The sequence below is a fragment of the Castanea sativa genome, chromosome 2 (genome assembly GCF_040712315.1).
Source record: "Castanea sativa cultivar Marrone di Chiusa Pesio chromosome 2, ASM4071231v1".
In the NCBI taxonomy this organism is placed as follows: Eukaryota; Viridiplantae; Streptophyta; class Magnoliopsida; order Fagales; family Fagaceae; genus Castanea; species Castanea sativa.
The window spans coordinates 47697388-47721877 of NC_134014.1; the positions used below are offsets into that span (position 1 = coordinate 47697388).

The 24490-nt window shown below is 36.1% G+C and overlaps 3 protein-coding genes across 4 annotated transcripts; all 3 read left to right on the top strand.

Moving 5' to 3' along the window:
- Positions 1-249: 249 nt before the first annotated feature.
- Positions 250-4219, top strand: LOC142623287 (F-box protein At5g07610-like). Of its 2 annotated transcripts, none has more exons than XM_075796679.1 (3): positions 250-341; positions 1337-1490; positions 2713-4219. In XM_075796679.1, exons 2-3 carry the CDS (start codon positions 1341-1343, stop codon positions 3868-3870), a joined length of 1308 nt encoding a protein of 435 aa, XP_075652794.1. In that variant the 5' UTR covers positions 250-341; positions 1337-1340; the 3' UTR covers positions 3871-4219. The 2 variants fall into 2 exon arrangements, with proteins under 2 accessions (XP_075652794.1, XP_075652793.1); XM_075796678.1 differs by lacking the exon at positions 250-341 and adding an exon at positions 364-585.
- A 7712-nt stretch (positions 4220-11931) lies between these two features.
- LOC142625943 (ankyrin repeat-containing protein BDA1-like) lies at positions 11932-14287 on the top strand. The gene is made up of 2 exons (XM_075799702.1): positions 11932-12991; positions 13193-14287. The coding sequence occupies exons 1-2, from the start codon at positions 12386-12388 to the stop codon at positions 13640-13642; spliced, it is 1056 nt and encodes a 351-aa protein (XP_075655817.1). The 5' UTR covers positions 11932-12385; the 3' UTR covers positions 13643-14287.
- A 3278-nt stretch (positions 14288-17565) lies between these two features.
- On the top strand, positions 17566-21572 carry LOC142626235 (proline-rich receptor-like protein kinase PERK15). The gene is made up of 8 exons (XM_075800033.1): positions 17566-18139; positions 19070-19612; positions 19749-19835; positions 19973-20043; positions 20156-20232; positions 20408-20552; positions 20692-20853; positions 21157-21572. Exons 1-8 carry the CDS (start codon positions 17566-17568, stop codon positions 21412-21414), a joined length of 1917 nt encoding a protein of 638 aa, XP_075656148.1. The 3' UTR covers positions 21415-21572.
- The last annotated feature ends 2918 nt before the right edge of the window (positions 21573-24490 follow it).

Genomic DNA, 24490 nt, shown 5'->3' on the forward strand with positions numbered 1-24490 from the left:
CTTATAAAATAATTGGAGTTTAAAATGAAAAATAATCATACACATAGTAAATAGTGATTAGTGGAATATAAAGTGGTACACAAAATGTAGTATGGATTTGCATTCGAGTAACCTAGACCTATAAATAGTTTTGAATTGATGAACGTGTCACAGAGTCACTCGCTCGTATTACACCCAATTTGCTCCAGCGACTTTCCAAAGACTTAATATATTTTAGCCCAAAAAACAAAGACTCCAAAGACTTATAAAACCGAACCTTCGCTAACACGTTTCTCTCTCTCTCTTTAGTTGACGGCAACGAGCGATTGACTGACTCCACAGGCTTTAGTTTGTACAACAAAGTATGTGTTACTTTTTCTCTGCATGTTGTTGTCTATCTTTCTTTCTGTATAGCCTACCACTTTATCTTGAGGAACTTTCATAGAATTTTCCGTCTTTTTTCTCTGTTCTTCTTCATCTTCTTCTACGCTACTTTTACCATTTTTTTGAGTGTTTACATTGTGGAATACATCTCATTGAGAGAGAGAGAGAAAAAATTAGTGGAATCTCTCTCTGTAGTTGGGTTTAGAGTTATACATACTGCAGGTGACTCTTAGTTCCATTTTCTCAACCTTGATCCTCTGTTTCCTCTTTTTTTTTTTTTTTTTTTAATGGGTTCTATTATAATATTTTTGAGTTCTTGCGGTGTTGTTATCAATTATGTGTTTTTCGGTTGTGGGGTTTTTCAAAAATTTGTTGTGGATGATTCTGTTTTCTTGTTTTTTTTTTTTCTTGGGTTTCTTGAAAATAATTTGTTGATATAGTTAACATAACTTGTCAATTCTGTTTCTTGAACATGTTACACGTATGTGGCATTACCTTATACTCTGTTTTCTAAGAAAAGAATTTCATCTCGGTTCTTACGTAATTAGTTGCGTAGTTCTTTGATTTTATTCGGATACAAAAATGAAATTTTCTTGTTTTCATAATCTGATCTTATTTGATTTCATCAAGTTTCCTTATTTATGTTTGATTCCTTGTGTGATAAGTAATCTCCAGTTGAACTAGGGTTTACTGAAAGAAATCCAATCTTTAATTGAATCAGGGTTTAGCATTTGATTGGTTAGGCTTTCTTTGTAGTGTAATTCAAGTATTCTATATCAAAAACATTTTAATTAATGGTTTTGTTAGATAATTTTTCCATGAAATCAGTTGGGTGTGTTTTCTGTTAGTTTTCAATTTTTTTTCCCAGCAAGTTTTTTAACATGTTGAAAGTTCTTTTGTCATATTATTAGATGTTTAAGATATCATACCTTGTTCCTTTTGTTACTCATTGATAAAAAAATTTTAACTGTAGGATAATGGACATTTGGGAAGACGATAATTCTGATGAAATGGATATTGACAATGACCTCATGGATGATTGTGAGGAAGATTCTTTTTCTGAAAGTGAACAAGAGAGTAATGTCAAACAGTTGCAAAAGTTGAACCTTGGCGATGATTTTCATGTGGTATGTATTTGATGATTTATTTTTTTCGAGATTATCTATGATCAAATTAAGAATGATTCCCTGTGTCTCAAATGTATACATTTTTTAGAGAGCTCATAAGCATACAAATTTACTTGTTTAGTGCATTGATGCGTTCATTTTTTCTGTTCATTAATCACTAATAAATTAGATTTGATTGTGTGCATATGGTGAGTATAACTAAGCCACCATCAAATTCCATGGCCTAGATTGAAAACCTCATATGGATAATTGGAAGATGAAGTTTAAACAAAAAATCATAAACAGAAGTTAATCTTTTTGTAGTAAAATTTGCTGTTCTGCTGACAAAAACCAGCTGCCTAAAGTTTACAGGAACAACGAGAAACACAAGAATTTTCAATCCCAGGTTATGATTTGATGGGATGATTGTGGTGTGAGTCCTACTTGGGAGTTAATTTAAAGGCCTGGATTTACCGTTCCCAGTATTGTAGTGACATTATTCAAAGCAATGTTAAAATTTAATACTTCTATTCTAATACCTATCCAAAAAAAAAATGTAATACTTCTAATAATTTGTTGGTCAGATAATTAGGGGTTTTGTGGTCTTTTATTTTGTTTTACTTTATAATAATGTGCGCTTCAAATTAGTTTATTTCAAGCTCAAGACTTGAAGTGTTGCCAGGGTTTTGAAGAAGCTTATATAAGCTTTGTTTTGGGCTTTTATTATCATTCACAGAATGGAATTTCGACAGCTAGCTTTGGGTTCTTTTTAAACCCTGGAAAGTGTAATGCTTTCTTTCACTAGGACTGATTCCTAGTAAACTAATAGTGTGATGCTAGTAGTTTGTTTTCTTAGAGTTTTCTTTGATTTGCTGCAAATACTACCGAAGTTCTGAGTCCTTAAATTCCTAACCAAGTCCACTACTTCCCCAATATTTTACAAACCCTAACCCTGTTTTCAAAACCATAAATCTTCCCTTGATATCCTACATGAACATGACTCCTTTATGCTTGTTTCGAATCTTTTGATTAATAACCTATGACCAACTGATCTTAATTCGTAATTATTTTTATGAAGAACACATTTGGTTGGATTGTGTTCTTAACTTCTTTTTTTACATGCTTATTTAGTTATAATTTGGCAATATTATTAAAAGTGTTTAGATGCCAAGAGATCTTTTCCAGATGAAGATGCTATGCTTATATATGATATATTTTTAATATTTAATGATTGCAATTTCAGGAATATGCACCCCAAAGAAACACTTCTGCATATGGCTCTTCAAGATGCCCTGAACATATAAAGTCTAAGGAGAAAATGGGAATTGGAGATTTGGTAAAGGACCATGCCCTTCCATTCCTCCCAGCAAAATCAATTTGTAGGTTTAGATCTGTTAGCAAAGAGTGGAATAAGTGGATAACTAATCCATTCTTAGCCCACAAGCAAAGTCAGTGCTTCCAAGACATCTCTGGATTCTTCTGTCAAATCGCTGATGAACACTCCTTCATCTCATGCGATCCACATTCATGTGGTGTTCCAGATCCGTCCTTCAGTTTCTTGCCTGAACCTGTTATCCTCAGAACCACTTGTAATGGCTTGATTTGCTGTCAAAGTTGCATTGCAGACAATGCCTACTACGTTTGCAACCCTGTCAATAGGCAGTGGAAGGTTCTTCCAAGGCCAAATTATTATCATGGACCTGGATCAGCAGTGGCTCTTGCGTATGAACCTTCTGCATTGAAATTTGAAGCAAATTATCAGCTTGTTTGTGCCTTTCCTTTGGCTGATCATCCAGTCCTCTATTTTGAAATTTACTCATCAAGGTCAAAATCTTGGAGACTTGTTGACACTTCATGTTGTGAGTTGGGCGCTTTGAAACTGAGTGGCGATGGGTTTTACATGAAGGGAATGGTCTATTGGGAAACTTTAGCTGGTTTGGTACTGACTTTTGATCTAACATATGAGCAATTTGGGATTTTGCCACTCCCTCCAGAATTTGGACCAGAAGGTGTTTTGACAAAGAGGCATGGGGAGTTGTGTTACGTTCTGCCGCATAAAAAAGATAATGAATATGCAATTCGCATCTATGGGGGTTTTAAAATGGTACGGAAGCATAGTTTTCGTCTTGAGCTAGACAATTTTGGTTATATGTCTGGAGGGTTGCGAGCTTTGTCTTGTCTGAATGATGATGTCCTGGCAATTCTTTTTGGAAATAGGATGATCACTTATCATGTGAAAGCACAGAAAGTAAAAATATTGGGCACAGTGAGGTCCGATGGATTTGTGACATGTCATCCATATGTAAACAGCCTTGTTCCCGTGGACCATCCATTGGTTAGTAGACAACAAGCTAACAGTCGTCCATGTACAAGCTCATCACTATGGCATTCCATTGGTTAAGCCTATGGATATCTACATGCCTGTTATGCACCATAAGTCCTTCCCTTTCCCTTTTTCTCAATCCGGCTTGTTGGTTTTAGGATGGTTGCTTGGAACTTTTACTACTTGGCTATGGTTAAGCCTATAAATGGCTACATGCCTGTTCTGCATTGTAAGTCCTCGCCCCATTTCTCCCTTTTATCAAACCGGCTTGTTTGTTTTAGGACATGTGCTTGAAACTTTTACTCTTTTGTGGAAGTTCCAATTTGAAACTTATGTTTGATTTAGTTTTATTAGGCTATTGACAATTTGGCACTACTTGTGTTCAAACTATATGATGGTATGATAGGAATAACTTCTTTATCTTCCATGTGAGCAATTTTGATGGTTATTTGATACCATACAATTCCACACAAATACCTGATAATACAACACTGATATTTCTGAATTTCATTTTAGTGAAATTTTGAAGACATCGTTTAGAAAATGTGTCAAGCTAATTGCGGAAGCTTGTGTCTTTTTTCCTTGCTAGTTTTATTAGGCTATTGACAAACAATGTTTGAATTGAGGCATGTTTAGTTCTTAGAGCAAAAGCCTAGGTTCTGTGTAAATTATGTCTCTGGTTGCGTTGTATGACATAAGTATATGCTTTTCGTAAGTTAGGGCCTCTTTCACTTGATTTCAAAATTCCGCAAGCTCCTGGCTACCTGTCCATTGGCAGTGGTATCTGTGGGGATAAAAGGATCCAAATGGGCATATGGGCCTTTGGACTGTAGCATGAAGGATCGACCTGCTTCAGAATTGAACTCTACGAATTGGCCAATACACCGAAGGTCTGAGGATACAGCCGAGGGCGAGCTTCTCCTCGGACAGGCCCAAGAGAACTCAAAGCTTCATTATGAAGGTCAAAGCACAACTCTAGAAAGACTAATGGTTAAAGGGGGAAACCCTGAACCTTCTCGATACCCTAGTGTTAAGGAAAATATCTAGAGCAAAGGCTGCCACCTCCGCATTAAAGACTCTGCACCTACCTCCCTGGCCGCATTAATGGGGAAGTGACCCCTGAACAGTAGGGCAGAAACTTCTAGTCAGGGTCCCAAAAGGGCATCTAAAAAATGGGTATTTAAGGGGGGAGGAATGCAAAAGGAAGGGGGATCTTGATCTTTTTCTCTCTCGCTGACTCTCTCTCTCAAAAGAAAAAGAAAAGAAATAAAGGATTGTAACCTGTAAGAAAGAAAGAAAAATAATAAAGAAGTAGTCCTCGGCTCACGTCCGAGGAGATCCATTTGCAATTCTCGTTCGTTATTTACCTGTATTCGTTTACAAAAGCCTGTTATCAAGCTCCCAGCACTTCTAACCTAGGTTTCAAGCCCACACTCTACAAATCTTATTGTTTAAGGCTCATTGGGCCTGAGCCCATAATCTTCTTTGGGTCCAGGTGCAATTGTGCACTTACAGTATCTATTTTGGATTACCTGCTGAATCGAAAGCAATAAAGTAGGTGCTATAATATGTGGCCTTGGCGTATTCAATTGGTGAATGCCTGAATGGTAATCGGACATTTTGTTGTATGTTTTTATTACTTATAATGTACTTCTGTTATAAATTTCACACTTTATTGCTACACCTAAGTAAAAAGTAATAAATTTATTGACATTTATATATTTAGTTTTTATTTCTTAACATATTTTTTTGTTATTGTGACATAGGGAATTTTCAATTTTGTTAATTTTTATTATATATTTTCTAAATAACTTGTGAAAATATATTGAAAATGACATAATCAGTTTTTTGAATATTTTTCATAAAGTAGCCCTTGAACTTAATCGATGGGACGTAGATTAGGTCTTTCCCATGCAATTTTATGTTTAAATTCTTTTATTAGATTGTTACTAAGAAACAAAATCATGATTTTCTTTCATTAGATTATTTACTACTAAAGTGGTGTAATTTTACTTTTCCTCAACATTTCATACAATTTTGAATTATTCATTCCATGAATGTCACTCCTCTGAGAAAGGTTTCAGCTAGAGAGGACAGATTGTACTGGGTTGGTGTAACTAAGGGTGATTTGATTCCGAAAATGCTTATAAACTAACCCTCGATGATGATGATGATGATGGAAGCTGATGGTCTATTGGATTGAGGGAGAAAAAGGGGAAGTAGAATAGAGTAGTGTAAATATGAACCAAAATTAGCTTATTTTCAGTCAACTCAACTCTACTCTACTCCCCCTCATTCCCCCTTCAATCCAAACGGACTCTTAAAGTTCAAAGGAAAATGGATTTAGAAGTTCAATATCATGCCAAAATCCAAATGTTTCTTTAGAATGTGGTCATGTACAATTATACAAAAGTTCACATAAAAATTTTATGCACTCTCTCACATAGAGTTGCCAGCTAGGAAGCACGAGTGCGGCATTAGGGCTACCGCACCCACACCCACACCCATTGCACACCAACATAGCATGCGGTGGTTGACGCCACTGACCTCGCATCCGTGGCGCATCCTCTCTTTTTTTCCCCGTCTATGGATTCGCGCTAAATCAAACCGTATTAGCCAAAACGAGCCCAATTGGGCCGAAACCGACTTTGAATTAGGCTGAAATTCTAGTAAATATTAATTTAAAAAAAAACAATTTAATGAATTTATGCAAAACTCATTGTTTTGAACTTTGAAGCAACTAAAAAAAAACCCTAATCCCTTTGAAATTTGAAGCTCTCTACCTCACTTGTTATCTCACTCTCTGTCTCCCCTCTCTCACTCCCTAACCCATGGCCACTCACTCAGAATCTCTCCTTTGCCTCATTGCCCAAGCTCACTCTTCATCTCTCGATCTCAATCTCTCTATCTCTCGGTCTTAAGCTCACTGACCCAAGTCCCAAGCTTACTTAGGTATTTTGCTTTCATTCTCACCCTCCATTATACTCACATTCTCTATTGCTCATTCTATATATGTCCCTCAATCTGTATCTATTATCTAATTTTTTTATATAAACTATAATGTTGAGACTTGGGTTAATTACTTGATTTCTTATTTAGTTATTATATATTAGTAAAATTATTTGTAGGTTAAACAACTTAAATTGAAATTATTGAATTTGCAATGGATGAAGCTACTAGGATAGAACCTTCATCAAATGAAGGTCCTCTTTGGAAGTATGTAACTAAATTGGAAAAACCTCCTGGTTCTACTTCTAAATTAGGTGGAAACACACATTTTAAGTGCAACTATTGTGATGAAACTTTTGTGAGATCCTATTCTAGGGTTAAGGCTCATTTATTAAAAATTAGTGGTAAAGGATTAGAGCATGTATGAAAGTGACACCGGGCCATAGATTGGAAATGCAGAGAATGTGTGATCAAGTTAAGAATGATAAGTTAGAGCGAGAACGCAAAAGTTGAATTCCCTTACCCCCACCTCTCCATGGGCCTATTCCTTCGTTTCGGGGAGAAGAAAGGAGTGGTAGTACAGATGTAGTGGTTGATGGTAAGAGGAGGAAGGTGATTGTGAATTCTCCTTTGGAGAGAGCATTCCAGAATAGTGCTAGAGTTGAATTGGACAGTAGAATTGTTAGGATGTTTTATACCGGTGGGCTTCTGTTTCACTTTGCAAGGAACCCAAATTATCGTAATTCCTATGCATATGTTGCTACCTATAACATTCCAGGTTATGTTCCTCTAGATACAATGCCTTGAGAACAACACTTTTGTAAAAAGAAAGAGCTAATGTTGAAAGAATTTTGAAACAAACTAAGGAGTCTTGGCTTGCAAATGGTGTAAGTCTAATTTCTGATGGATGGTCAAATCCACAAAGAAGGCCTCTTATTTATATTATGGCCTTATCAGATGGGAGTCCAGTGTTTATAAAGACAATTGATGGGTAAGGTGAGTTCAAAGACAAACTTTTTATTGGTGTGGTGTTGAAGGATGCTATAAAAAAGATTGGACATAAAAAAGTTGTTCAAGTCATCACTGATAATGCTAATGTGATGAAGGCTGTTGGAGCTCTTATTGAAGGTGAGTATCCCAAAATATTTTAGACACCATGTGTTGTCCACACTTTCAATCTAGCTTTGAAGAATATTTGTGCAGCAAAAACACTGAAAAGAATGAAGTTATATATGAGAAATGTAGTTGGGTTACACGTATGAAGGCACGTATTATTGATGACGCATCTTTCATATGTGTTTTTATCATGAACCATTCAATAAGGTTGGCAGCGTTTAATGAATTTTGCTCATTAAAACTGCTCCAAGTTGTTGATACTAGATTTGCTTTGGTTATTGTTATGCTGAAAATGTTGAAATTGATAAAAATATGCCTTCAAGCCATGACTATTTGTGACCAATGAGCTTCTTATAGGGAGGATGATGTTGGAAAAGCTCAAAAACGAAAGATTTGATTCTAAGTGATCATTGGTGGGATGTTGTTGATTATATCATTGAATTCACATCACCTATTTATGCTATGCTACGAGAAGCTGATACAAATCGACCTTGTCTTCATCTTGTGTATGAAATGTAGGATTCAATGATAGAGAAGGTGAAGGCAGTAATATATTGGCATAAAGGCTTGGAAGCAAATGAGTATAGCTCATTTTTTAATGTGGTGTATGATATACTCATTGATAGATAGACTAAAATTGTACACCACTACATTGCTTGGCTCATTCATTAAATTCTAAGTAAGTACTTTCATTTTCTATTTTCCTTAGTTCCCCCTTCTAGTAAAACACATGTTTCATCATCTATATTTGTTTTTAATTTTTTTAATTTTTAACTAAGTATTGCTTCATTGAATGGCTTTCGGAGAATTCAAAACGCATCCCTCCATATCAGGATCATGAAATTTCTATAGAAAGGAGTAAGAGTTTGGAGCAATACTTTGAAGATAAGAATGAATTAAAGTTGGTGAAAGTTGAGTTTGTTACATTTTTAGGAGGGAGGTTTCTTTCACCAGATGCCTTGACAAATTGGTGGGTCTTACAACCTTTAGTTTAATGGCAATACCATGGCTTTTCATTACCAATGCTTCAAACCCTTGCCTTTAAACTTCTTGGACAACCTTGTTCATCCTCATGTGCTGAGAGGAATTGGAACACATACAAATTCGTTCATTCCTTAAAAAGAAACAAAATGGCTTCTGCATTTGGTGAGGATTTGGTATATGTGCATTCTAATCTTCGACTCTTGTTAAGGCACCATGAGGAGTACGTAAATACAGCAACAAAGATGTAAGATATTGCAGGAGACCCTTGGAATGAGAGTGACATACATGGAGGAGCTGGAATTCTTGAGAATGCTAGCCTTACACTTGATGAGCCAGAGTTAGAGGCCATGGTTATTGGGAATGCTAGCATTAGTGTTACTGCTAGTGAAAGTGAAGTTCAAAGTGAAGCTATGGATCTTGAAAATAATGATGATGGTTGTATTTGATTGTCTTGAACACTTATCTTTTATTTTGTTTTAGTTTCAAACTTGTGGGTTGTATTTTAATTTCTGAATATCATGGAATGTTTTAGTTTCAAACTTGTGGGTTGTATTCTAATATATGAAAATCATATTTTAATTATTATCTACTATTGCTCTTAAATTAGTATATGTTTACAATTATATGAAAAAAAATATCCTTAACAATATATAGAAAATATAAATAAAAATATTTTCAAAAATACCAGACCTGTAATTCATAGGTTGCCAGTACCCATCTTATTTGTGTTGACCATAGCAAAAAGTCATGAAGAAAAGAAAACAGTGTGAACTTTCGGCGAGTCTATAGAAAACTTCAAGAAGCCTGTTGTGGGAGTCCCTTTTCGAACAATATACAGGCCCAAGTTTAAACAAGGACCCCAGACTCCCTAATTGTAGTTTGAAGGGATTGAGTTTGGTCTACCGCAGCCAAATGGGCTGTTTAAAGACCAAGTGGTGCACAGGGCGAGACTCCTGCAATACACATACACTAGCAATCGAGAATATACGTATTGATTAGCAAGAAAACAGCAGGGCAGACAAATATAATAAGGCAAAAAACGAAATAATTGCTTGGGATTCTTAAATCAGTGAGGAAATATTTCATTAATTTTCTTGGTTATGGATTACGATGAGCTCACCAAGACTTAATGCAAGGTTCAAATAAGCTCAAAAATTACAGACTTAGATGACTCTTTTAGGTCTCCAAGACTTGCAAAATTTGAATCATTTTGAATCTAAGCATGTACTATAGTGGCTGTCCCTGGGATACTGGGAGGTATTTCCCTATTTTCTTTGAGTTTTACAGAGCTTCTTCTTAATGATTCTATCTGTTCTTTTCCTTGCTGAATGCCCCCCAACATTGGCTGTTCTCCCCCTTTTATAGTGTCACATTAGGGTTTCGGGGTACCATTGATTCTTCCCCTCTTGACCCCCTGGGTACTAGAGCCCTTTGTTTATCTCAGCTCTTCTGACAACTGCTCATTTCCTTATTTTACATAGCTCCCTTCTTTTGATATTTTTTTCCTTGAAAGTGTCTTACTAACTTCCTACTCTGAAACGCTTTTGCCTTCTAAGTCCCCTTTTTTGTCTGTCTTTTCTTTTCAGGCTTACCCCCTTTTAGCCACCCCTTCCTTTTGTCATTTTTCCCAGTAAGTGAAGTTTACTTCTGAGAAACCAAAGGTTTCCCCAGCCATTTCCTTTCGTGGATTTCTTATTCTGGGTTCCCGAGACACCGACTTCCTACCCCTGAGCCGTTGCTTTCCAAATCTTCAGGCCTTGCACTGTATTACTGGTTGCTTCGAGAAAAGGCCCATCTGTTTCTTGTTCCTAGTACCTTTTGAACTATTTTAATCCTTCTTTAGTCGTGCTGTACATCCAAAGGTCTCAGGCAACCCCCCCAGCGTCCTTCCCCAGCTCCTTTTCTTTCTCTGGTCCTGACGGGTTGAATTCTTTTCTTTCCCCTCTCTGTTTTCCTATGGACTCCTCACTCCCTTTTGGGCCTCAAGCCCATCATTCCTCTTTCTTTTGTAGCCTCAATCTTTCTCTTCTTTTCCAATTTTTTTTTATTTCCCACGGATTGGCCCAATGTACCACCTCCCTGGGCCTTTTATCATGTTTTCTTATATATATATATATATATATTAGACCTCAACACCTATTAATATTTAAAGGGTACAGTTAGTAAAATCCATATTTAAAACCTAATCACATAAACAAAGGGCAGGTTGATTGAAACCGATTGGTAGACAATCAAACTATTCATCCAATCAGCTGCAAAAGTTTGAGACGGCTCCATCCTCCCTGACCACTGGCAGCTCTACGTTCAGTTCAAGGTGGTCTCCTGAATTTTTTTTTATCATATACAAATTTTAAAATTTTATGATTTTTTAATCTTTAAAAAATATTTGTGATCATCCTAAATTTTTTTAGACCCAACATAATCAAATTCTAGACAAAATTTGGTAACAAACTTGTTATAAACTAAGGCTATAACTCTACTCAATAATTTTTTTTTTTATTGTACGTGAATTTTGACAAATCCACAAATAAATACATTTTCTTCTTATATCCTCCATATTTGCAAAATTTTAAGAAGATCAAAGATTAATAATAGCTATGCCATCAATCAAATTTTTAAATTTCAAGTTTTTGTAGTCTAAAATTATACATAAAAAATAAATTTATGAATCAAAAGTAAATAACATGCAATTGAACAATTAGACTTTCAAAATTGACCATGTTAATTTATTTAATGAGAGTTGTAGCCTTAGAGTATAATTAAGTTTGTAGTAAATATTTGTCCATAAACTTTAGTCCCATTAACAATATATTAGGTCCTTACAAACAAAAAGAAAAATTCCAAGAAATTTTTTATCTAACTAAAATTTTGATTGAGATGTAACTTGCAACATGGGTAATGAGACTATCATGCAAAATTTCCAAAATAAAAAAATTTGTAGAAATAAATTGTAAGAATTTATATATTTGTGTAAGTATGTGTTTTTTTGGTCAATATATAAAATTATTTTTTAATTTAAATTTTATGTAATTTAAGTTCTTAATTACAACCTAGCAAATATTCCTTGAGCCGCGGTGTCCATGACCTTGAGTCCTTTGACTTCAATTTCTGTGAGGCTCTGGGGTTGAATGCAACGAAGTTTACTTCCCCACAAAGTCGCAAAGAAAAGAAAAGAGAGTGAACTTCCGGCGAGTCTATAGAAACTTTATGAAGCCTGTTAATATTTAAAACCTGATCACATAAACAAAGGTCAGGTTGGATGAAGCCGATTGGTAGACAATCAAACTGTTCATCCAATCAACTGCAAAAGTTTGAGACGGCTCCATCCTCCATGACCTTGATTCCTTGACTTCAATTTCTGTGAGGCTCTGGGGTTGAATGCAACGAAGTTGACATCTCCACGAAGTCTTGGACGATTCTCCCCTAATTTTTTCCATATTTTTCCTCGCTCCAGCTGCTACAAAAGAGACTTGCTGTATCCGGGTTAGATAAATCTCTTCAATTACTTGATCATTGTATTTGAGAAGGAAAGTACTTCTCTAGAATGGATGAGAGAATTGAAAGGTTGAACCAGATTGCTCAACAGGGCAATATTGATGCATTTTACTCCTTAATTCGGGAGGATGTAAGCCTTTTAGAGAACATGGATAAGCTTCCTTTGGTTGATACTCCCTTACACAAAGCCGCATCTGCTGGGCACACCCGATTTGCGATGGAGATGATGAGATTAAAGCCATCATTTGCTAGGAAGCTAAATCCAGATGGGTTTAGTCCAATGCACCTTGCTCTACAAAATGATCAAACCCAGATGGTGCTCCGGCTTCTAGAGGTGGATGGAGACCTTGCCTGTATCCAAGGAAGGGAGGGTGTCACATCCTTGCATCATGCAGTAGAAACAGGAGACCTTTATCTGGTGGCCAAGTTTCTTTCGGTCTGTCCCAATTCTATTAAAGATGTGACCATTCGGAGTGAGACTGCTCTGCATATTGCCCTGAAAACCGACCAATCTGGAGCTTTTGAACTCTTGGTGGGATGGCTCCGAAGATCCTGGTTCAAAAATGCTTTATTGTGGGAGAAGAGAGTCGTGAACTGGGAGGACGAGGAAGGAAACACTGCTTTGCACGTTGCCGCATCCAAAAATCAACCCCAGGCAATTTCTCTCTCAATCTTATCGTGTCTTTTGATGATTTATTTTATTTCAAAGTAGTAATATATCTGTATATCAGGTTCACCTTGTTTTCTCTTTAATTTTAGTGGCAATTATTTAAAAAAAAAGGTTTTAAAAGCTTGCGTTAAGAAGACTTTACATCAATGACATTAGTAATGATACATCACTATATTATATATGCAGGCTGTGAAGCAATTATTGAATTGTAGTATTGATGTAAACGCCAAGAATTTAATGGGCTATACAGCACTTGACATCTTGCAACAGCAAACAGTAGGGGACTACAAAGAGATCAAGGATATGCTGTGCCGTGCAGGAGCTTTAAATGCTTCATCCCTTCCTCCGGTTACAACTCTTGCAGAATACCTACGATCCACAGTATTGATTCAGGAGAAGTTACCTCTATCCTATCTTCGAGAGAGAACAAAAATATCAAGCGACATGCGCAATGTACTTCTGGTGGTTGCTGCATTGCTTGTAACAGTCACTTATCAAGCAGCACTTAGCCCTCCTGGGGGAGTTTGGCAAGATGACTACAATCCTGACACCAATGATCATCAATTCAACACTACAGCCCCGGGCATCATAATTAATGAAGTTAGTCCATCTCTCCACACAATGCCGGGACGGTAGTCATGGGGTTGGATTTTTTCCGTATACTCTTGTTTTTCAATAGTGCAACGTTTTATCTAACAATCATGATAATTGGTGTCCTTCTTCCAATTGGGTTCACTGGAGGGATGTTCTTCCTGCCCCTTGGCCTCCTCTTTCTTTGCTACATCATTTCTATGTCAATCGTATCCCCTTCTCCAATTAGTACCATTTTAATACTTTTCTTCTGTTATGTTGTACTGTTTTTGCCTGTATCATTTGGCAGTTGGGGTAAGAGGCGAAGAAAACTTTTACAGGTTTTTCTACCAGTAGTGCGATTGCTTGACCCAACTTTCACTTAACATCGATGGCAACAAATCTCAAGGAGTACATGTTCAAAAGCTCCAATGCGGATTGCTGGTTGTTTATGAAAAACAAAGTATTGGGAAAAAAAAAAACTAAGCAGGGACACACAGCAGTATGTTTCTAAAATGTTTAAATGCTTTAAAAGTCATTAACTTGCAATAGCCACCTTAAGTGTCATTTGCAATTTTCTTTTTCTTTTTGGTTTTGTTTTGTTTTTTATAACTCCATACTTGGTGGAGGGGGTATTTTTTCCTGAACATTTCCATTGGGAATATTTGAAAATGCTCATTGAGCTTGATATGACATTTGTAATTTTGCTTCTTCTCCTATTTAGGATTTGAGTAGTCAATTTTAGTGAATGTTATTATAACAAATACAAGGACAACATGATCATATGGTTGACTATGAGTGGTATTCACTTTCTATCCAACATTTTTTTTATGTGAATCCATCATTTTTATTTTTCCCACCATGCACAATCGATCATTTTAAAAAATTGTAAAATTGGATGCAAAATTGAGCGTGTGTGTAGTACTGTTGAATTTACTAATTATTACATAATTAAAGTACCTCATATCAAATATGTATAATATATATTGCAATGGTCACTCCACAAGTATAAGTGTTTGTGGGGTGTAGGGGGCAAGGGCCAGGGTTCAAATTTTCAAGAGGGAGTTTCACACACATATACACTTAGATTATGCTAGAGTAGAATTCTATCTTGTATCAAAAAAAAAAAAATATATATATATATATATATATATTATTGCAATAAAGTAGCCATATTGTCTTGATAAAAAAAAATAGCCATATTGCCTCGCATTAGTTTAAAATTTAGATTTTTATGTCAAAATTTTGACATGCCTAAAAATTTTCAAGACCATTTATATAATTATATGAATATCACGCAAATGTTTTTTATTTTTTATTTAAAATTTATCATTACTTTAATATGTTGGAAACATGTTAAAATTTGATAATCAAAGTTCTGTTTGTTTCAGCGGGGAAATATTTTCGAGAAACTATGCGTTTTTTTGGATATTTGAAATAGCTAAAAATCTTAATCAAACCAGTATTATTTATTATTTAGAAATGATGAACCGTTTCCTCAAAAAAGAAAAGAAAAGGAGAGGGAAGCTGGATTACCATTCTTGCAGATGATGCTTTCTTTGGTTCTAATTGCCTGGATTGGATACTCTAATGCTTGCAATGCTGGCAGTTACTAATAAGACATCTATAAAGCACCTTTTTATTTGGTATTTGAAAGCTTTGACCACAAAGATTCGAAAAAAGTGTTTCATCCGCAATTTCTTATTGTTCAAAAAAGTGAAGCAACTAGTGGTGGAATACTCCTATTGTGTTCTGAACCAAGGTTGCAAAAGGGTTCCAGTTATTATGCTTATGAGATGGGAGAAGCCAAGCCAAAACTAGTTTAAACTTAAAATTGATGATTCTGCAACATGAGCAACTTGAAACCCTGGGCATTTGGGAAGTGGGAGCCTCATTAGAGGCTGGAATGGACAATGGGGCAAAGGCTTTGCCAGAGTAGTGAATTGGGCTAGTAGCATCATTGTTGAACTCTGAACCCTATTACATGGACTTACATGTAAAGACCAAATAAAAAAAGCTAGCCACATTTGCGTTATACCTTAAAATGACTACTTGTCACAATTGAAACTTCTTATAGTTGTTAATAAAGTTTAAATCAACCCAATATATGCTTGGTGTGGGATTCATCACACACCCACATAACACTCACAATCACTTGTGGGCAGAGTGCTTTGAAGGGGTGGAGTATGTTAAGATACTAGCTAGAGTGTTGCACTATGATTAGCATTGATATTAGATGCATTGTATTGGCTGTGTTAATTAGCATGTGCTGTTAGGAGTTTGTTAATAACAGATTAGTTTTTAGAATAATTATCCACCAGCGTGTCAAGGTAGCCTTAAGGAGATTCCTTGGCTTAGCAGGCTATTATAGAAAGTTTATTAAGGATTATGACTAGATTGCTCAGCCTTTAACTACATTGTTGAAGAATGATTCATTCCGGTGAAACGATCAAGCTCAAGCAGCCTTCCTCAAGCTTAAGGATGCAGTAGCCAATTCCCCTGTGTTGGCTTTACCAGATTTTTCTAAACCCTTTCTTATTGGATGTGATGCTTCAGGAGTGGGTCTAGGGGTTCCACTTGCTAGTCCATAACTAGTTTTAATATTAATTGTTATGTATACAATTTTTGATTAATTGTTTTGAGGGAACCAATATCTTCAAATTTGATAAATGAACTACTTTGAAGATGTCATAGACATCTAAGTTAGACTAGTTAACAATTTGTAACTTAAATAATCATGAATTTTCTTCCACTAAATTAGAAAATCATGTCTATTGTTTATTTATTATCCACATCTAAATTTATACATGACTTTCAAATAGATAAAAAAAAAAATTAAATATTAACTTATTGTTTATCAATAAAACTAGTCGGTCATTCATCTCTATCATTATTTATCCAATACTAAATACAACAAATTAGGCTTATAATTATGAATACAAATTTTCTGTACCATTTTTTGTATTCCACTTTCTATTCAACCAATTACAATTTATCATTTTTTTTTTCATTTTAAACTTTGGCTATTTTATAAAGAAAGTTAAACAAATACATTGCAAATTATAATTGGTGGAACATAAAATAAAATACAAAAAGTGGTACAGAGGATTTGTATACCCTACAAATACAAGGTGTTTTTTCATATATATTATATTTTATATTTCTTAGCCGCCAACATTCTTGCTGAGATGTATATGTCACACAAATAATTGCATGCAGCTTTATTTCCCTCTGCAACTCGATGTAGATTCGTACCTTTTGGGATAGAAACGTAGCAGCTTTTATTTGTTTGTGCCTGAGGCTGTATTTGTTACAGGTGTGAAGACTAGCGTACAATTTGGAGTGTTTATATTTGAAGTTAATATCTGTTCCCTATATTATAGGTCCACATAGGATCAATAAGAAGTATATGCAAAACCCATGCCAGGAACTGGTAAAAGGAATAACAAACTCAAACTAAGTTAGGGGTGATAAAACAATAGGTATAAACTTTAGAGAGAGAGAGAGAGAGAGAAAGGTCCTCCTTTGTAGGAGATCATTGGGAGGGAAGGACAGGATCTCCTTTCAATTATGGAACTCTCAATATGGAACAAATTTTCTTTCTCTTTCCTTTGAGAACAGCTTCTATCTTCAACCAGGTACCTTTTTTCAATGCAAACAAGTTTTTTTTTTCCCTCTCTAGGAAGTGTGATCATATATATAATAAGAAATTCAATGGGAAATGTTATCATAGGCTGTAAAAATCTAAATCCTAGGAACTTATAGAACCCCCCCACATTCAATAAACAACAATGCGAAAATGTTCCACATTGTTCATTGCTGATTGAACATTTGATTTCTACCATACATAACTCTTTTTCTCTCTGTCCATCTTTGCATCTTATATAGGGTTCTCTTGAGACGAGCAGTTGCCGGAGTGGTGGAGTTTCCGGCACATACTTTGACGTAAATCTTGGCTGGAAATCAAAGTTCATGAACCAATTATAATTATGTCTACTGCTCCGTCACCAAGCTCTACACCTTCACCACCCGCTCCACCACCAGATTCATCATCAAATAATTCTTCTTCTCCTACTCCATCAGCTTCACCATCACCACCCTCACCACCCTCAGGGTCACCACCCTCAGAATCACCACCACCCTCAGAATCTCCCCCACCTCCCCCACCATCCGAATCTTCTCCATCACCATCATCCGGCTCTTCTCCACCGCCTTCTTCTAATGCCTCTCCCCCTCCACCACCTCCAAAAAACAACTCTCCTTCACCAACAGGCAGTGCCACATCGCCACCTCCCCCGCCACATTCACCACCTCCTCCCGGAAAATCATCACCTCCACCGCCACCTACGCCAAAACTCTCACCACCATCAGCACCTTCTTCAAATACCACATCGTCGTCCGTTTCATCATCAGTCAGCAGCAATCTACCTATAATAGTGGGAGTATCAGTTGGGGTAGGCGTATTTTTAATTGCTTTGATCATCACTTGTGTCATCTGCCGTAGGAAGAGGAGGAGAAAGCATGATCATATGCAGATCTACTATTCAGATCCTTCGCATAAAGGTGCATGCCAAATCCTTAACCTTATTCTGTGCTTCTAAGAGAATCCAAAAGAGAAATTTTGTCGTGCATAATTCTGGTATTTTAACCCTTTTTTTTTTATTGAGAATCAATCCTTGCTATTTCTAACATAATCCTACAACAAAATTTGCTTTTAGTAATATACATACGCATTATCCACATTATTTATTCTCCACCTTAACTTTTCAAAGGAAAGAGACATTACATTTGAATTAGATCTTATTGACAATAAGATTGTCTTTTCATCTCTGTATATAAGAAAGTTTATTAGGAAATGTTTTGTGGGACTTCCAATTTTGATTTTTGAGAGCTTTGTAATGGCCATTGAAGCTCAGGCTCAGCAAAATGAAGTTGATTAATCGCTTTATTTCCCTGTCTTTGGAGCTAGGTAATATCTTGTGCAATAGTTATATGCCATCAATGTCTCACAATATGTGAAATCCACAAGTGTTTGGTACCCAATAACAATGAGACATCAATTACATGCAACTAATGTACAACATTGCCTTCCACATAAGAAATTATGGAACCATGTTGTAAAATATTTTACTATGAATCATTGAATTCAAGAGACTAAATGTCAGGGGAAAAGGATTGTAAATATAGTTCAAAATTAAAAATCATCTTCCTGATTTTAAGTATCCAAATTTATACTCCACCAATTATATTCATATATTCTTCTTCTTCTATTTAATTCATTATAAAATAACCAAAACTTTAAAATGAAAATAAATAAATAAATATATGCATAGAAAATTGTAATTGGTGGAACATTAAGTAAAATACTAAAATTGAGATAGATAATTTTTATCCATAATAACTTACATGCAATCCATTTATGATTCTTCTCATCATGCTAAGCAATTACTGGTTTGTGTTGTTGATAACCATTCTATGATTTGTGATGCCTAGGTGCAACTCATGAATACTACAATAGTCAACCTGCTTGGCACATTAATACTCCCCAAGCGGACCATGTTGTGAGGCTATCCCCAGGAGCAGGCGGAATGGGAGCATCACCTGGGCTTCCCTGGAATTCTCCTCCTCCTGCACTCCCCACCAGTAGCGAAGAAATGAGCGCCGCTTACTCTGGCCCACACAGACCCCCCTTGCCACCACCCTCACCAAACCTTGCACTTGGATTTAACAAGAGCACCTTCACTTATGAGGAGCTAGCAGCTGCTACAGGCGGTTTTGCACAGGACAAGTTGTTGGGTCAAGGTGGGTTTGGTTATGTGCACAAGGGTGTGTTGCCTAATGGAAAAGAAGTTGCAGTGAAGAGTCTAAAGTCAGGGAGTGGACAAGGAGAGAGAGAATTCCAGGCTGAGGTTGACATTATTAGCCGTGTTCATCATCGACATCTTGTGTCACTCGTTGGATATTGTATTGCTGGTGGGCAGAGGATGTTGGTGTACGAATTTGTTTCCAATAAGACCTTGGAATATCACCTCCATGGTAAGTAGTTCTATGCTTGCATTCAGCATTTTGGTCCATTCTACATCACATCTGTTATGAACTTATAGAAATCTTATTAATTTTCCTAGTAATATATTTATCTAACTTTGGCTTCCATGATATTTATTAGTTGCAGGAACGGATCGTCCAATCATGGATTGGCCAACTAGGCTTCGTATTGCAACAGGATCTGCCAAAGGGCTTGCATACCTTCATGAAGATTGTAAGAAATTCCCAGCCTCTCTCATAGTGTTGTTCTGATAATTTATTTTCACTGATTTATCTAGCTTTAAAAAACAAAAACGGAAAACCAAAATAAGCATTATAGCCATCTCATTTGTTCATTGAAATTGCTTGCAGGCCATCCTCGGATCATACATCGGGATATCAAAGCAGCTAACATTCTCCTTGACGACAACTTTGAAGCCATGGTAACTGTTTTTTGCCCCAAGACAATATTTCCACCGATAAAATTTGTAGAACTGTTCACTTCCCTAGCATTTTATATGTAGGATGCTTCTGATGCTTATGCTTATTATTAAGGTGGCTGATTTCGGATTGGCTAAGCTGTCTTCTGACAATAACACTCATGTATCTACACGTGTCATGGGAACATTTGGGTATGTTGTCATCAAAGTTATTAGTTTTTATTAGATAGGTAAAACTTAGGTACAATTTCTTTGACATAGGACATTAATACCTAAGTTTGGCCCTTTTTAGATGATTGAGTCTGAAATTGAGTAAAAACTGAATGTGAGTTTATCAATAAAAGAACTTCTCTATGTGGCAATGCAGGTATTTGGCTCCAGAGTATGCTTCTAGTGGAAAGTTATCAGATAAATCTGATGTTTTCTCATTTGGTGTCATGCTCTTGGAATTAATAACTGGGCGGCGACCTGTGGATCCTTCAAGCACAATGGATGATAGCTTAGTGGACTGGGTTTGTATACTTTCTTTATACTTTGTCAATTTTGTGTATTGGTAGTTTACATTGAGATTGTTAGTCCAAAAGTTCTCTGTTTTTCCCCTGTTTGTCCTGTTAGCATTGAGTTTTTCTGTAAATGTGTAACAAACTGCAGGCTCGACCACTCCTTACTCGTGCTTTGGAGGAAGGCAAATATGATGAACTGGTAGATCCAAAGTTAGAGAACAATTACAACCCTAATGAGATGGCACGCATGGTAGCCTCTGCCGCTGCCAGCATTCGTCATTCTGCCAAAAAGCGCCCGAAAATGAGCCAGGTATGACTATGAGGCTTTAAGTTGAACTAAAAGAAGGTATCATGTATCCAATATATGCATCTTTGCTCTCACAGTGTATGAGTCTTACACACGGCTATAGAGCACATTCAGCGTGAGAGAGATGATGCATAAGATAATTATTGCAGAATAAGAGAGAACACATGCACATACATTCTTTAACATGCTTTAAATTTTTAATGAATGTTTCTAATGTGTAGGAACACATTCATCCAAAAATAAATAAATAGTAGTAATAATAATGTTTACCCTTCTTGACTCGATTGTAATAATCATGGAAAGCAGATTGTGCGTGCATTGGAGGGAGATGTATCGCTGGATGACTTGAATGAGGGAATGAGGCCTAGCCAGAACTCCATTTTCACCGGCTCAAGTTTTACTGGAAGCTCAGACTATGACACCACCGCATATAATTCTGACATGAAGAAGTTCAGAAAGATGGCACTGACAAGCCAGGAATTTGTGAGCAGCGAGTTTGGCACATCCAGTAATGAGTCCCGCGAGATGGGTAACAATGGAGGGAACCATAAGCAATACTTTTAAACTGCCTGACTAGTGACTACGTGCCCTTATGGAAGGACTTGCTTGACAATGGGGCCTAACAAAGCCATCTTGGTGTTCATACACTTCAAAGAATTGTATTCATGATCCAGTTAACGTTTATGAGTTGTTGTTTTAATTTGATTTTTGGGATTCGAGGTGACACTGAGAAAGATCTGCGGTTCCATTGATCCTTGATCAATTTATTTCTTTCTTTTTATAATTGGATATGTTCTATTGCATATATATACTAAACAATGGAGACAGATCTAGCTTGTATTATTTCAGAAATTTGTTTGTATAATACAATTGAATCTGTTATAACTTTCTCCACACAAAAAAAAAAAATCTGTTAATAAAAGATCTATAGCTTATATTATTTCAGAAAGTTGTTTGTATCATACAATTGAATCTGTTATAACTTTCTCAACAACAACAACAACAACAACAACAACAACAAAAATTGGGATAGTCTAGTAAATAATTTTCTAAATGAATCTTATATAAAAAAAAGGAAGTCATAATTGTTCGGGTGATAAGTTGGATTAGGCCTTTTACATGGCACACTAACAAGCCATGAATCAAAACCCGCTGTCCCCAAGTAAACAAATATCATTACTTTTCAATAGGATATTAGGATCTGTGGTCACTCAAGACCACCACAAAGTTTTCCAAGATGCCCAACCCTAAAATTAGGACCCTCTCTTTAAATAAAAAAGGCCACACATATGCCGGGTTGTACGTTTTACCAAAACATAGAAGTTGATATAACTACAGAAGAATTCAAAGACTTCATGTGCCAGAAACCAGAATAGCTTCTTCTTGCAAAATAATAGTGGATATTGAATCAGAATTTTTTTTGGGTATTTGTTATTACACAAAAATTATTTTTTGAACTAAAATTATGACTTCAAGACATGTTTTTAATCCAAAAACCGAATTATGTATACTTTGTATCATTGTATGTAATAGTTAAGGACCATTTGTAATAGACACTGCCTTTTTTAAAAAAATTCCAGTTTCAACAATAGAATGAGTGGCGGCTCGATCAATTTGTAAGTGAGGGTGGTCACAGACTCACAGGACCACCCTTTACTTGCCAAGTTAATTTTAAACTAATTTATTTTGTCTACTTACAAAAAGTTTTTGACCACTTATTGACCAGCTTGACTTGAAAATTTTAAGAATTTGAATTCAGTGAAAATAGAATAATCCTACCTCTACAATATTTTTATAACAATTCAAAAAAATCCTAGATAGTAAGCTATATTGGTTTTAAACTAAGCCACCATTAATATTAATTTTTTATCCATCAACAACAACTTGTCACATAAGAATTATTACAAAAATATTATAGGCATAACATTTCTCGCAAAAATAATTTTAGCCTCCAAACATAATCTTTAACTCTTTAAAAAAAAGATTAAAAAAAAAGTTTAAATAACTGAAAAAAGATAATACTATTTTTAGTTCTCACTCTATCTCTCGTCATTCCTTTTTTTTTTTTTTATTTTTTATTTTGTTAGTAGAAGTAAATTATAGAACTTAATATTCTATTTTTATTAAATTTTTGTATAATTTAAGTTTTCTAATAATGGGACTAGAAAAAATTCTTAATACCGCGAAGAATGACTTTTTTTTTTCTTAGTCAAATTAGTCTTGGATGAGTGAACTCTCCCTGACCAGCCCTGTATAAAAGGACAGCCACAGCCGCATAGAATAAGAGCAATTGCATCAGTTGGTGTATAAGTGTGTATAATAAAAAAAATGCTTAAATTTACACATTTTGAGCACACATCAGTAAGTGTAAAAAGATGCAAAATTGTGCAAACTGATCCCGAGCTACAGTAACGTGTAAATATACACAATTACTGTAGCTCGTTTATCCCTTTTTTTATTAATTTCCATTGGCTCCTTTTTTTCTCTCTCCTATCCATGCTCAACAACCCAGTTAACTGCTCATCTTCGTTTTCCTCAAATGCACACAAACACACCCACAAACAAACACACAGAAATCATCACAGCTATACACTTCTCAAAAAAAAAAAAAAAAAGAGATACACACAGATAGTAGATCGGAGCTCGGATCGGAGCTCGTGGCTGTGGATCGGACCTTGTGGATCGGAGCTCCGAGCTGGTGGATCGTGGATCGGAACTCGAAGCTCGGATCGGAGCTAGTGGATCGGAGCTCGGAGCTCGGATCGGAGCCGGTGAATCGGAGCGGATCGGAGCCGGTGGATCGGAGCTCAGAGCTCGGATCAGAGCCGGTGGATCAGCGCGGATCGGAGTTGGTGGATCGGCACGGATCGGAGCTGGTGGATCGGAGCGGATCGGAGCTGGTGGATCGGAGCGGATCGGACGGATCGGAGCAGATCGGAGCTCGTGGAGCGGACAGATTGGAGCGGATTCGAGCTCGGAGCTGGTGAATCATGGATCGGAGCTCGGATCCGAGCAGATCGGAGCTCGGATCCGAGCAGAACGGAGCTCGGATCCGAGTGGATCGAAGTGTTAATCGAACTAGCTAGAGAGAGAGAGAAAAAAAAAGTCTGAAATGAGAAAGGAGAGAAAGAGAGAGCGAGAGAGAAAAGAATGAGAAATGAGAAAGAAGAGAGAGAGAAAAAAAAAATCATAAATGAGAAAGAATCAGAAATGAGAAAGAAGAGAGAGAGAAAAAAAATCAGAAATGAGAGGAGAGAGAGCGCGCGTTTGTTAGTTAAGAAAAATAATAAAAAATTGTGAAAGTATTGTTATTTAATTAAAAGATGGGTAAAATAGAAGAACTGATGTGAAGATTTTGTAAAAGTGATAGTGTAAAATAGAAAAGGTAGATTTTTTGTGTAAAATAGAGGAAATTTTTAAAAGAACTGATGTGGTTGCTCTAAGACCCCAATTTCGCTGGCGCACTATTTTGCATGCGTGTTAATTGGAGCGAACATAGGCGTTTTTTTTTTTTTTTCTTCTCTCTTTCTTTCTTCTATTTTGTAGGCCGAAACTTGACCTCGCTTTCCGCTGCTTAAAATCTCTCTTCTCTAAAATTGACGCAAGTGACTTTCCTTTCTTTAATTTATTTTTTTTCGCC

Excerpts from the sequence above, each read along its gene's own strand:
- LOC142623287 (XM_075796679.1), top strand. The coding sequence starts at position 1,341 with ATGGACATTTGGGAAGACGATAATTCTGATGAAATGGATATTGACAAT. Across the intron at positions 1,491-2,712 it reads TTGGCGATGATTTTCATGTG|GAATATGCACCCCAAAGAAA; the intron begins GTATGTATTTGA and ends TTGCAATTTCAG.
- LOC142625943 (XM_075799702.1), top strand. The coding sequence starts at position 12,386 with ATGGATGAGAGAATTGAAAGGTTGAACCAGATTGCTCAACAGGGCAAT. Across the intron at positions 12,992-13,192 it reads CATCCAAAAATCAACCCCAG|GCTGTGAAGCAATTATTGAA; the intron begins GCAATTTCTCTC and ends TTATATATGCAG.
- LOC142626235 (XM_075800033.1), top strand. The coding sequence starts at position 17,566 with ATGTCTACTGCTCCGTCACCAAGCTCTACACCTTCACCACCCGCTCCA. Across the intron at positions 20,044-20,155 it reads ACGACAACTTTGAAGCCATG|GTGGCTGATTTCGGATTGGC; the intron begins GTAACTGTTTTT and ends CTTATTATTAAG. Across the intron at positions 20,854-21,156 it reads AGCGCCCGAAAATGAGCCAG|ATTGTGCGTGCATTGGAGGG; the intron begins GTATGACTATGA and ends CATGGAAAGCAG.